This window comes from Danaus plexippus, chromosome Z (genome assembly GCF_018135715.1).
Source record: "Danaus plexippus chromosome Z, MEX_DaPlex, whole genome shotgun sequence".
In the NCBI taxonomy this organism is placed as follows: Eukaryota; Metazoa; Arthropoda; class Insecta; order Lepidoptera; family Nymphalidae; genus Danaus; species Danaus plexippus.
The window spans coordinates 9,798,261-9,810,283 of NC_083559.1; the positions used below are offsets into that span (position 1 = coordinate 9,798,261).

The 12,023-nt window shown below is 32.6% G+C and overlaps 1 protein-coding gene across 5 annotated transcripts in view; it reads right to left on the reverse strand.

Moving 5' to 3' along the window:
* Nucleotides 1-345: 345 nt before the first annotated feature.
* The window catches only part of LOC116778063 (protein NDRG3), a 55,168-nt gene continuing 43,490 nt past the window's right edge, over nt 346-12,023 (reverse strand). For 3 of the 5 annotated variants that reach the window (XM_032671919.2, XM_032671916.2, XM_032671922.2), the window contains 5 exons: nt 7,094-7,235; nt 5,467-5,613; nt 4,176-4,421; nt 3,774-3,858; nt 346-1,416 (listed from right to left, as the gene is read on the reverse strand). In XM_032671919.2, the coding sequence (XP_032527810.1) occupies nt 1,295-1,416; nt 3,774-3,858; nt 4,176-4,421; nt 5,467-5,613; nt 7,094-7,235 (742 nt within the window). In that variant the 3' untranslated portion in view covers nt 346-1,294. The other 2 variants (XM_032671917.2, XM_032671918.2) reach the window with 2 other exon arrangements.

Here is a 12,023-nt window from a genome sequence, read left to right on the forward strand (position 1 = left end):
AAGTGATCATCAATTAAGATTTTTTTTTAATATAGTGCTGCCAGTGATAAATTAAAAATTGGTTAAAATAATTTTACGATGATATCTTGTAGAAACTAAATGATTTAAGACACAACCTCTTTTAAAACACCAAACACATAACATGATGCTGTTAATTAATTTCATATAGTTTTTATAAAAAAAATGAGCTCATAGAACATACCACTAGTGTTTTATAACAAGATCAATGTGTAGGTATAAATAATCTTAAGATGTTATCAGTTTCTATGCCATTTTATGTATTGGTAGTAGATAAAGTCAAAGTTACTCATGATAAGACTAATAAGGATTGTAAATAAAACAACATTCTATTATAAAATCACATTTTAATATTTATAATAAAGTCACACAAATAATTAAAATTAAAAACTGTTTGCTTATATTGAGATTCTAAAATCTTTGATTTATTGATTATACATTATTCCTCTACGATGGCTTTTGCGGATGCTTGAGAACACGTGACGATCTCGTTAGGTCGTGTTTCGGCGAGTCCCAAGCCCCTCAGCCAGTACTACACTACGATAGCTACGGAACGGCTACCAGAATTTAATCCGTCTTCATCTACACTATAAATAATTCACTAACTTGCACTCTCGTCGCCAAGCGAGTGTAGAACCGCAGAACTAAATATACTATATAAAAAAAATAATATTAATACTGATAAAAAACGGGTAAAATAAAAATGCATCCAAAACCGTCTCACTCATACCGTGACACTAGTACCTAGCACCCGGTAGTACCTAGTCTTTAATAAATTTAATTTCACATTACATGCTCAAATATGTAACCGTGGTTCCTAATAATATTCTTAAAAGTTACTTTGTTATAAAAACTCTTTCATCGCTGTTCCCATTCCTTTGTTGTCTAACCTAAGTTGTTGTCCTCCAGATATGTACACTTACAGTATAACCTCAGCCTCAGGTATCCTATCTCCTCGATGTGATCATAAACAACCGTGTCCATTTTCATAGAATATTGAATTTATAATTGAACTAAATATAAACTAAAATAAATAAAGCTCCCTAAAAACGTATACTAACAGCTAAGCGTGATTTAATCCTAGGATATTCGGAATATAACAACCGATAGATTGATCAAAAAACTAATTGACAGAAAACAGATATGATTGTTCGGATGAATTAAAATAACAATACCAAAGGCTTAATTAGCGCGCGAGCGTGCGTGAGTGGCGGGGTGGTGGGGGTGGGGGTTGGGTTTATTTTGTTTGTGTGTGTCGGGGTATGTTGATAGTGATCTAACAGACCACAGCCTCCGAGATAGGGTTCTCAGTGATGCGGATGACGGACGAGTGACGGCACACGCGAGCGTCAGACAGCCGGCGGAACAACACGATCTTGGTTGGAGACAACGGCGCCACTGTCGCACACATACATACAAACGATGTGTTAGTCATTCTGGTACAAACAAGTCGTACTGTATTTTAGTATACAGTACAGCTGTACAGCTCTTTATTATTTATATTTAATTTCAATTATACGCAATGGTACATTTAGATTACAAAAAAAATAATTCTACTGGTTATAAGTTGTTAGGAATTTTGTGTCCAGTCCAGATTCCTGTATAAAAAGAAATTTGACACAGTTACGAACATGTCCTTAAAATGAAATGGGAAGATACTGATATTGAATAGAATAAGCAGCTCCTATAATATCTTAAGAGCCGGCTTCTTTTCTATTTTTCAAATAACTGTAAAAAATATTCCAAATAGAGATTTGGGTACCAGAGGGTAGCAATTCTACAAAAATTATAAGTGTCTTCGCAGTCTCCTTATTTAATATAAAACAAATTTTAGTGCACTTAAATGTGGTGCATTGAATTGAAAATTTAAAACCTGTTCGAACACTTATTAACTACAGCAGACGAGGGTCTGCTGTAGTTAAAAATACCGAGGGGACATAACGTGTTTGTACAGTGTTTAATGCGACCCTATTTATCGTGTCGCAATAAAAGACTCTCGTCGTGAAGTGTCAAGTATGTCTTAGTCTAATCGTACCATAAGATTTAGGGCAAATATTAAGAAAAAAATTAATAAATTTGATTTGAATAATTTTTGTTTGGTTGTCTAACTATTATATGTATGTAGAGCATTGGATCTTCAAAAGTAAAGAATGAAATTACAGACTATACAAACAACTTATATTACACCTCTATTTTCTAATTGAGTACAATTTAATTAAACTGGTTTCTAGGTTTTACTATTTAAATATTGTACTAATTTTTCAAAACAGTAGTTTATATGCTTTAACACATATAATATGGGAGACATTTTCTACACTTATTTTCAACCTGACTTTTTTAAATTCTTAGACACTTCTACTTGATAAGAGTGAGATATAATTTTCTTGAGTACGAAAATATAGACTACAAATGATTGAGAAATTGCTAATTTGTATGAAACGTATCAATATAATCTACCTCTACTACAGCGACTAGAGAAAAATAAAATAAATTATCTACATTTAAAAATAACGAACAACATTTACCAATAATTTAGGTATATTTATTTTGGATTGCTTTAACAGTTATAAAATAAAAAAATAAGTAAAAAACAAGCACTACTTACACCCTAAGGCGGCACTAGTTCGGCTATATAGTTGCGAAGGCGGGTCTAGTCTGGTGGCTATTTGTGTGTAGTTTGTGCAGTGCCAGTACAGCTGCACAGAAACACATGCTTGGATACGCTACCACTGGACTGTGTGCACGCTTTTTTAAGGTTGCCACCTCATTTTACCGTAATATATACTATTTTTATATATGCAACTAGCATTATCTTATTAGCCATACAAAAGGTATGTACTCGGTATTAGCATGATGGCGGGAAATATATATCCCAGCACGTTCATTACATAAAGCAAAACCAGTTTAAATTATAAGATTTAAAAGCAACTGTTTTGTAAACATTATTTTAAAAAAAGTTTTTTATTTTACAACGTGCAACCAGCCTCAGTAGATAAAAAAAAATAAGCCATGAAAATTACAAAAAAATTAAATTGTATTTAGCGCCATTTATACCGTACCAAGGACTTGGCTTAAGAGTTAATTGTGTGGTTACAAATGTTTGTAAGTACGGTGACTTAAAGTGATGTAACTTATAAAACAAGTCTTTGTTTGAATGAGAAAGGTGCAAGAAAATATTTTATTAGAAAACAGTGTTTATTGACCAACAGCTGGAAAAACCAAAAACAAATAGAATGATCACTTTTTCTAATATATACATTTTCAGGCTTCTTTCTTGTAATAAGAACATAGACATCTACGTATTATTAAATAAGCTGTAATATTTTTGCTTAGTTTAACTATTTAATGTACCCAGCTAATTGAAATTGGCTTAGTTGAGTGTATATTGATTTTTAAGTGACTCAATTTTACGTTATGAAATCGGTGAACAACCCTCTCTATTTGCTGTGCTTGACGACCACTAGATGGCACTTTGAGCTTATAAACTTTTACTAACTAAAAAAAACTAATTTTATTTCAATCAGCAAATTAATTCATGTACCAAGACAATTATTATAGCTGGAGCTGTTTCTATGAATATGATAAAATTAAGAGAAAAAAGGAAAATTGCCTAATAATAGAGACTGAAAAGATGATATTTCAATTTGTTTCAATAAGCTTTGCCTTAAATATAAAAAAAAATAGCAAAAAAGTTATGGTAAATTTTATACAAGTGTCAACGTAAATATGTTTACTTTACCTCATATAGAACTTACCATATCCTTCCCCTTGCAAAAATAGACGGAATGCTTCAGAGATTTTTCCGGGCTGCTCCTCTAGCACCATGGCCGAATCAGAGATCTAGAAATAAATGGTTTTGTAAGATGTTCTAAATTTTTATGTAATTTGTTGTCTATAAGAATACGATAAAAAGTCTAGTTATAAGGATAAAAGCATATTCTTCTAAAATAGTAGTAAGAATTTAAAAAATAATTATATTCCTTTGACAAAAGATGTGAAAACAATTTTATTATTAAAATAATTAGTAGATACACACAAGACTGAGAAAGAAATGAGGTGCTGATTGTGATTGTGTGTGTGTGTGTGTGTGTGTGTGTGTGTGTGTCTGTGTGTGTCTGTGTGTGTGTGTGTGTGTGTGTAAATGTGAAGTGTCCCACCTTCATCCAGGTGGAGTTGGATGGGTGTAGACGGCTGTTGAGTGTGACCGTTTGCTCGAGGTGCGGGGAGAGTGCTCCGGCCAGATTAAGGACTGGCGGGCGGAGGGTGCCGGCGTGGCGGGTGATGTTCAGGTCGGTGCGACGAGCGAAGCTGTCCACCAACATGGCGAGGTTCCCGGCGTTCACATGACGACGGAAGTAGGAACGGTACATCGCTGAGAGATCAGCATTGCGCTCCTCAGGACACTGCGGCACATGTGATGACTTAAACATTGAACTATCACTAATAAATGCAATGATACGGAATTCTAAAAAATACTCCAGTGGACTGATTAGATTATATAAATTAATCCCTTAAAGTCATAATAAAGTTGTTTGCGTCATTGTTATTTAAGACTAGAAAATATTTAGGATCTATTAAATTATTCAAAAGGTTATAGAAAGTTTTTAAAAGCACTCAAACTTAAAATAACCTAATTATATTAAAAAATTAGTTTTAATGGTTATATAAGGCGCTGTAAAAAATGTTTTAGAAGTTTGCGATTATTACACGGATTAATTATCTTTTAAATAAATAACAGCTAAACTCGTATATTTTTTACATTAAGATTTTTATTCTTAATATAAGAAACTTAAAACTATATTTCAATAATATTAAAATTTTCTTTGATGCTCTAACAAGAAATAACTGAAGGGATCATATGAAAATGTGAATTTAATAAGTAACTAGTTTTATGCGAGTTCTTCGTCGACATTTTTCCGATTCTCTAACTAGGATGTCAGGATGAGAGGCCACGATCAAGAACTCTTGGACACGTTCGAACATCGAGTTGTAAGTTATAATGTTACTTGGGACATAATTTACTCTCTCGTTTAGTTTAAAACGATAAAAGTATTTTCAATAAAAATCTTATATAATTTATACTACATACAACATAAAATTTTAAATATTGAAACTAAGAAAAAAAAAACACATATATAAACAATTACACACAGGAGTAAAAACCACCTCCGTTCGCAACAGCATATGGAGTCGCAGTTCGCTGAGCTTTGAAATAACATTTTATTTCCTAAGTGACTACTTGACCTTTGTCACACACAAACATTTCTGACAAATACTTGCTGAAATGTTCGTAATAAAAGTAAAGCTTATTGTTAAAGAAACATTGAAAAGCTCGGCACTTAGGGAATTCAGGGAACAATTCGCAAGGTATATTTGGAACACAATACATATTATTATAGTGCGGTGTGTGTGTGTGTGTGTGTTTGGGTGTTGAGTAAGCAGACATACCCTTCCGAAGTGGTACCACATGAGGTAATCGACCACGGCGGGTGTCATACCGCGGCTGCGAAGCGCGCGACAATTCATCTTGTGAGACGCCCATTCAATCCAGCCTGCCTGGCTCGACGAACAGTTGATTAGAGTTAGAGCATCCACCTGGAATTAAGCATGTAGAAGACTCTGAAGTTCGCTGCTTAGTTGGTCAAGTGTGAGAGTCAATGGACTGCAGTCGGATATTGTAAATCTTTAACAAAAATTACAGATCCGTAGCTGCGACAGCCCTGTTAACTGCGTAATAGTATTGGAAACTTTAATTTGCTATTACCAATAAAAATTAACCTATCTTTTTAGTGTTTAATTGAAACTCGATTTTTTTTTTAACAAAACATCTATAGCTGGCTCATTGTAAACAAAAAAAAGTAGGCAACAAGGGCAAAAGTAATCGACGCCTAAATAATGTAGAAATTTCTAAATAATGGAATAAGATAAAATTATTAGATAAAAAGAAACAATATTCACGTAAGAAATGAAAATTAAATTGTTGCAATTTAAGGCTACTTTTAATATTATTGTGAAATAAAGCCGTTTTTCCGCAAATCTTTCAATCTATCATTATAACTGCTCCAATTGAAACTTAATAAATGGGTCAAATTTACCAACACCGTTTCCCTTGGCGGATCTACGGCGGTCTTTGTAAGTATCAAGCTGAAGTTTTAAAACGTATCAAATTCTATTATAACTTGTTCTTCCAAACTATGATCCTCGGTAATGAAAGGTTAATAAACTATATAGGTAGGTAGAGTCTTCAATAACTCTAAAGCAAATTACGTCCGTTAAAGTGTTAAATTTATAAACTAAAGAACTGAAAGAGACAGAAGAGAGAAAACTACAAGATACAAGAAAAAAAATTATACATGTTATATTCAAAATGACTGACTATGGATATTTTTGTGTATTTTAAAAAGAAAAGTCAAATTAAACCGGTATTTCAGCTTCATTGCGTTAGTAATATAGTTTAATAGATGGCGCTGTAAGCCTTCTCCTTTCAAGACAAACAGGATCTATAGTAATAGTAAGAGATTTTTATCAATCTTTTAAGAACACATGTCGTCGGAAAATTTACACGTTTCGAGGTCGTCTCGTTCCACTTTACTTTATTACAGGGCTTACATGTAATTCAATGTTTAGTGCTGACGTCACTGAGACGAAACTTTTTGAATAGTTTTACCTTCGTCTAGAAAGTTTGAAATACCTTAGTCGGCGTTTTAGTTCCAACCATTAATTTGGACCTTAACTATAGATATTAGTTTAAAACCTGGTGGCTTGTGTATCCTAATCCTTTGGTTCATTACGTGAGATTCGGGAGGCCATATCCGCGAGTATAAAAAATATATTTATATGTGTAATGCTGTATTGAAGTCGATATGAGAATTTTGCGGGAAAGTTCGAATGGCCTTATTAATCCAGAGTGGATTATAAATATAAGTAAATGGAAAATAATTTTAATAAAACTAGTAAATAAGTTAATAGTAAAGCCGTAGACGATCTTAACTGGTATCCTATAAAGTTTTAATTATAACTCTTAAATTGTTAACGTCTGAGTTTTAATTATTTAGACATAAACGGAAGCCCCTACCTTATCAGGGTTGGTAAGAGCGAATCGCGCCAAGATGTTGGCACCGACTCCCACGCCGAAGCCTATGAAGCTCTTAATGCCAAAGTGCACGAGCACGTAGTTGATCTGGTTGGCGAGCTCGTCCATAGTTGGATATACATAACTGTAACAAATATTGGAAGGAACCAATTAAAATAATCTCTTATTGTTAATTAATATCAACTTTTGTAGGTGGTAGAGCCTAGCTGTGGTCAAGTTACTGCAGCTCGAACTTGGGCCGACTCGACCGGGGAAGTACCACCCTCTCACAGAAGATCGGCGTGAAGTAGTCTTTAAAAGCTGCGTTTTGTCCGATGAGTGAGAGAGCCGGTTGCCCTTTCCCTTTTTTCACCCATTCCTACCCCTTCCCTTTTCCCTCCGTTTCCCACTTTTTCCTCGTCCTTTTCCCTAATCGAGGGTGGCAACACATCCGCAAATCTATGTTGCGGATGTCCACAGGCGATGGAACTACCTCCATAACGCAGTCCGACTGCTCGGTTGCCCCCTTTAGCATAAAAAAAAATCAACATCTAAGAATAATTAAATACATATATATTAAGAAAACTTTTTGTAATTAAATATCATTTTCATAGTTAGTAAAATATTTCAATGGAAAATCTATTTCCCAATTGATATTCCACTAATTCTCAGCCCTTAACCATGTTGTGGTAGAGTTTATGTGCTGTGGGCAAGCTAGTGCAGAGCGCCGCTAGCACCAATGTTATGTAAGACTGCGCCAACCCGAACTACTTATTGGTACCTGCGCGAATACGTATCCGTTGAATTCGTGTAAAAAGATAATTTATGCGAGCCTCTTAGAGATATCGATTACATTGCGATTTAAGTTTTAAGTTAGTTCTTTTATTTAAGTATACCGTATTACTTGGAAACCAGTTTGGGAATTAATTATTATTAAAATTATATAGGCAAGTACATAACTGTATATTTTTATTTTATTGTATGGTTATTTAATATGAAGCCGGGTAATATAAGGTGTAATATGATGTATTAGAACTCGTGTTACAACAGATCCAAATATCTAACTGTGAGTTTGGCAAGTTTTTAATATATCAACTAAAAAGAAGACAGGGTCCCTAACACATACACGCATTTGTAGTAAAATAGATGGCTCGTTTATTAAACATTACCAAAAAATTAATATTATTCATTTTATTTAAATTTTCTTTCCGTTCATTATATATAAGAACGGTATTTCTATATATATACTGTATTACTTTTATTTTTATCATGGATAAAAGTTATTGAAAAACTATTTACAAAATTTCTCTATTAACCATACGTTCTTAAAATGTGGCATTTCCTACTTCAAAGTTCACGATTTCAATCATGTTGAGTGTATTGATTGTATTAAGTAGAGATCAATAGCCATACTAACCTATTGAAGTCGCGCAATTTTAGTTGACCGCTTATAAGTAGTTTTAACGTAACAAAAAATAGCATAGTAACATTGGATACCCCACGCAAGGTAGGTTCAGCTACAGTTAAGCCAGCTGCTTACGCCAGCCTGTGCTATCGAGCGACGCTTATATAACACTGCGGGAACAATCACTGACACTTGTATACCTCTCGATCAATTATTGTCAGATTCAAAGTGCATCAATTAAATTTAACAACTACTTTATTATTTAGCTGTCTGGTTTACGGGTACATTCTGTTTTTTTTTTAAATTATATATTTTATTGCAATAAATTATCGTATTTAGAATGCTGGGGAAATGAGTACAGGCTTCAGTTTTTGGCAATTAGTGTTTCGTATGATTTTTTTAAAGTTAAATCGAAGAACAGAGAAGCCTCTTTGTTCGCTCGGTCTTTTATTGACCCGTAATGGGTACTAGCGTACAATATGTAATACAAGCAGTCTAACAAAGGTTTTTAAAAAAGGGTAGTTTTCTTAATGGTTAATAGCAGACCTCAATATGACAACATTGTTCTACAGGCCATGTAGTAAAGTATGTGTTCAGTGAGAAAGCGGCGCCGGGCTGTCGCGACGTCGCCCTATAAATGCACTTATTTTACCTACCCTTAGACATACAATATACATATTAATCTTATCAACCACTGCTATATTGTATTCAAATATTACAAGAGTCTATGTTACACATTAGTTATAAGTAAAGTAAAAATAGTGAAACACAAAACGTTTAGAAAATATTCTAAGAATTTAAGATAAGGGACGGAAATCCGAGAATTATATAACGAATGCCTAACTCTCGACTCTCTTTGTTTAAGAAGGGTATTGCGATATTGTTGTAGTGTTATTATAATGGCTATGTTCCTATAATACTAACAATAGATCCGACAATGTTGTAATAATAACTTGTACTTTGCATATTTATTGGCATGATTTCAAAGATGAAAATTGTTTGGACGCTATTTCTCGTAAATTTATTTAACATTACATCTGGCTTTTGCGGACAGATATCTGAGTGATGACTTTATTGCATAACAATATATATACATATATCTCAATTCATAGTTATCTGTACAAAACAAATTTGATTTCAAAGAAGAAATAATTTCCAATAAAATGAATATGAAGCCTATCAGTACTCAACACTTTCATTTCAAAAGTGATATTTATTTTCCGTCGGGCAGGTTGTATGTGAATGAACATTTGAACCTTTACGAGTTAAAGCCGATTAGGTCACTGAGGGTATTTGAAGTCGGTCAGAAGTGAAGCGGAAAAATCTTGATATAATCGATTTGAGGTTAATGAATATGACTCAGATGTTGGTTACAAATTACTTGAATACCGAGTTTTAACCCTAATTGAAAGAAATAAGGTTTTGTTTACATCTTATATCATAAAAACTTATTTTTTTCTTAAAACAACCTACGAATTAGGCATTAGGCATAGTTGAAATATTATTTTATTAAATAAGTAGCGACTAATTGGTTAAAATTTCACTCAAAAACATGTGAAGTACAAACGATGTTGAACTCACAAACGTTTTTGTTACAACAAATTACGTTCGAGCAATTAAGATAATTAGTAAAAGTTTAAGAGTTAAAATCAGGTAATTAATTAAACGTAATATTTTAAAAAGCTGCCTATTTTGACTTTACTACATCGTAGCAATGATTTCAATCCGTTTAAATATGTATAAATGATATATTATTGTAGTGTATTTTTAAATATTGTATTTGTCAAATATTCAGAGGCATATTTGGTTCAGATACTGTCTAAATTTTGCCATTTCATTATAAAATATCAATAATGCTTTACGTCATTGAGGTCATTGAGGTCACTGAGACGATTACGACATTTTCTTTCAACCCCCAATTAAATGAAGGTGACATCGACTTCTTTTTGGCTATAATCAATAACGCTAATGCAAGTTTCATTAATTAAATAGACTGAGAAAAATGCTAATAATATTGTACGTCCTTAAAATGTATGTAATCATACGGTCTACTGCTCTAATTCGACCATATCTTTGAATTTGGTCTTAAGCTTCAGTGGCTTTCCATACGTTACCGTTGGGATTTGATCGTTCTTACTCTCCTGTACTGTGGGTTATTGGATCCAGACTTATCCTGATACAATAAAGAAAAGTTCGAATTTTTGCTTTTACAACCCGATTCGAGAGACTGAGAGCTTTTATTTTACATTATTATAGACTTTATATTTTCTTTTCCATAAAACTAAATTTTATAAACGCTCTTTTATAGTTTATGTAGTACAGTGGGATACCTGTATGCTTTACCTATATGATGAAATCATTAAACTTTACAAAAGTCACATCTAACTACCATTGCTAGCCTGTTTTATCAAATGATAATTAAGAAGTAAAACGACGAATTGTTAGTGAACTACTATATTTTTTATAATTCTTGTTCTTAACACCAGTACTGTTGATCATATCCCTTAGCTTTGTTGGTTAATAATTATTTGATATTATTAAATTAATTGCGTATTTATGTGTATATATTTATTGTATTACTTCACTAGCTACAACTAAGTACCCCAAATATCCAAATGTTCTCCGGTTTCACCATTTATATGATAGAAATTGAATAAGGCATATTTTCGCATTGTTCCGTAATAAACAACATACATAATAATAGGAAATTGATAACAATAATAAAATTAACTCCGCTAAATTGATCATATAAGTATGTACATATTTATATTGAAGTGAAAATTATTGTTCCAAATTTAAATAAGGACGGACTAGACAAATAAATGAAATTAAATAAATTTTGTCACATTTTTGCATTGGTCGAATAATAAACAGCAAATAACAGTAGTAAATATCTAAACTTCATTGCGTTCGGTTTAATATTTCCCTCACCTTATAAAAGGAAAAACAAATGTTTTTGTTAGATAAAGAAATAAATAAAATATGTTTTTAATTGATATGTATTAATGTATTTTAATATTAAAAATTTTATTCCCTATTTTATTAACCAATCCAAATAAGTAAATTTTTGCTGGAAGTTTATTTAAAGAATTAATTTAGTTTTGGACGTAAAATGAATATGTAATAAACCTGGATGCACCATATAATCTTATCGTAGGAGGTAGTCATATTCTTTTCAGTTCCCACAGGAATTCCTGGAAATACAATATCCTGTTGCTACCGCTTGTAATGCGAGTACGTATGACCTATAATCATACTCAAATCAGATAGACGGGATATGAGAGTGAGCATTGTGATGGAAATATCTAACGTCCGAATATCATTGGTGTAAATAAAAATTTAGAAGGAATTACTTTAGTAGCAGTGTACACGAGTATCTGTAGATGACACAGCAAGAAATAAACCAATAAAATGATCCTGCTCTGGTTTCCATTCATTTCAAATGTGATTTCGACGAGATCTGTGTTTGAGGAACGTACTTTATATTCCGTAATGCGGCCGGAAGCTAAGGTCTATGTTTAAAATTTA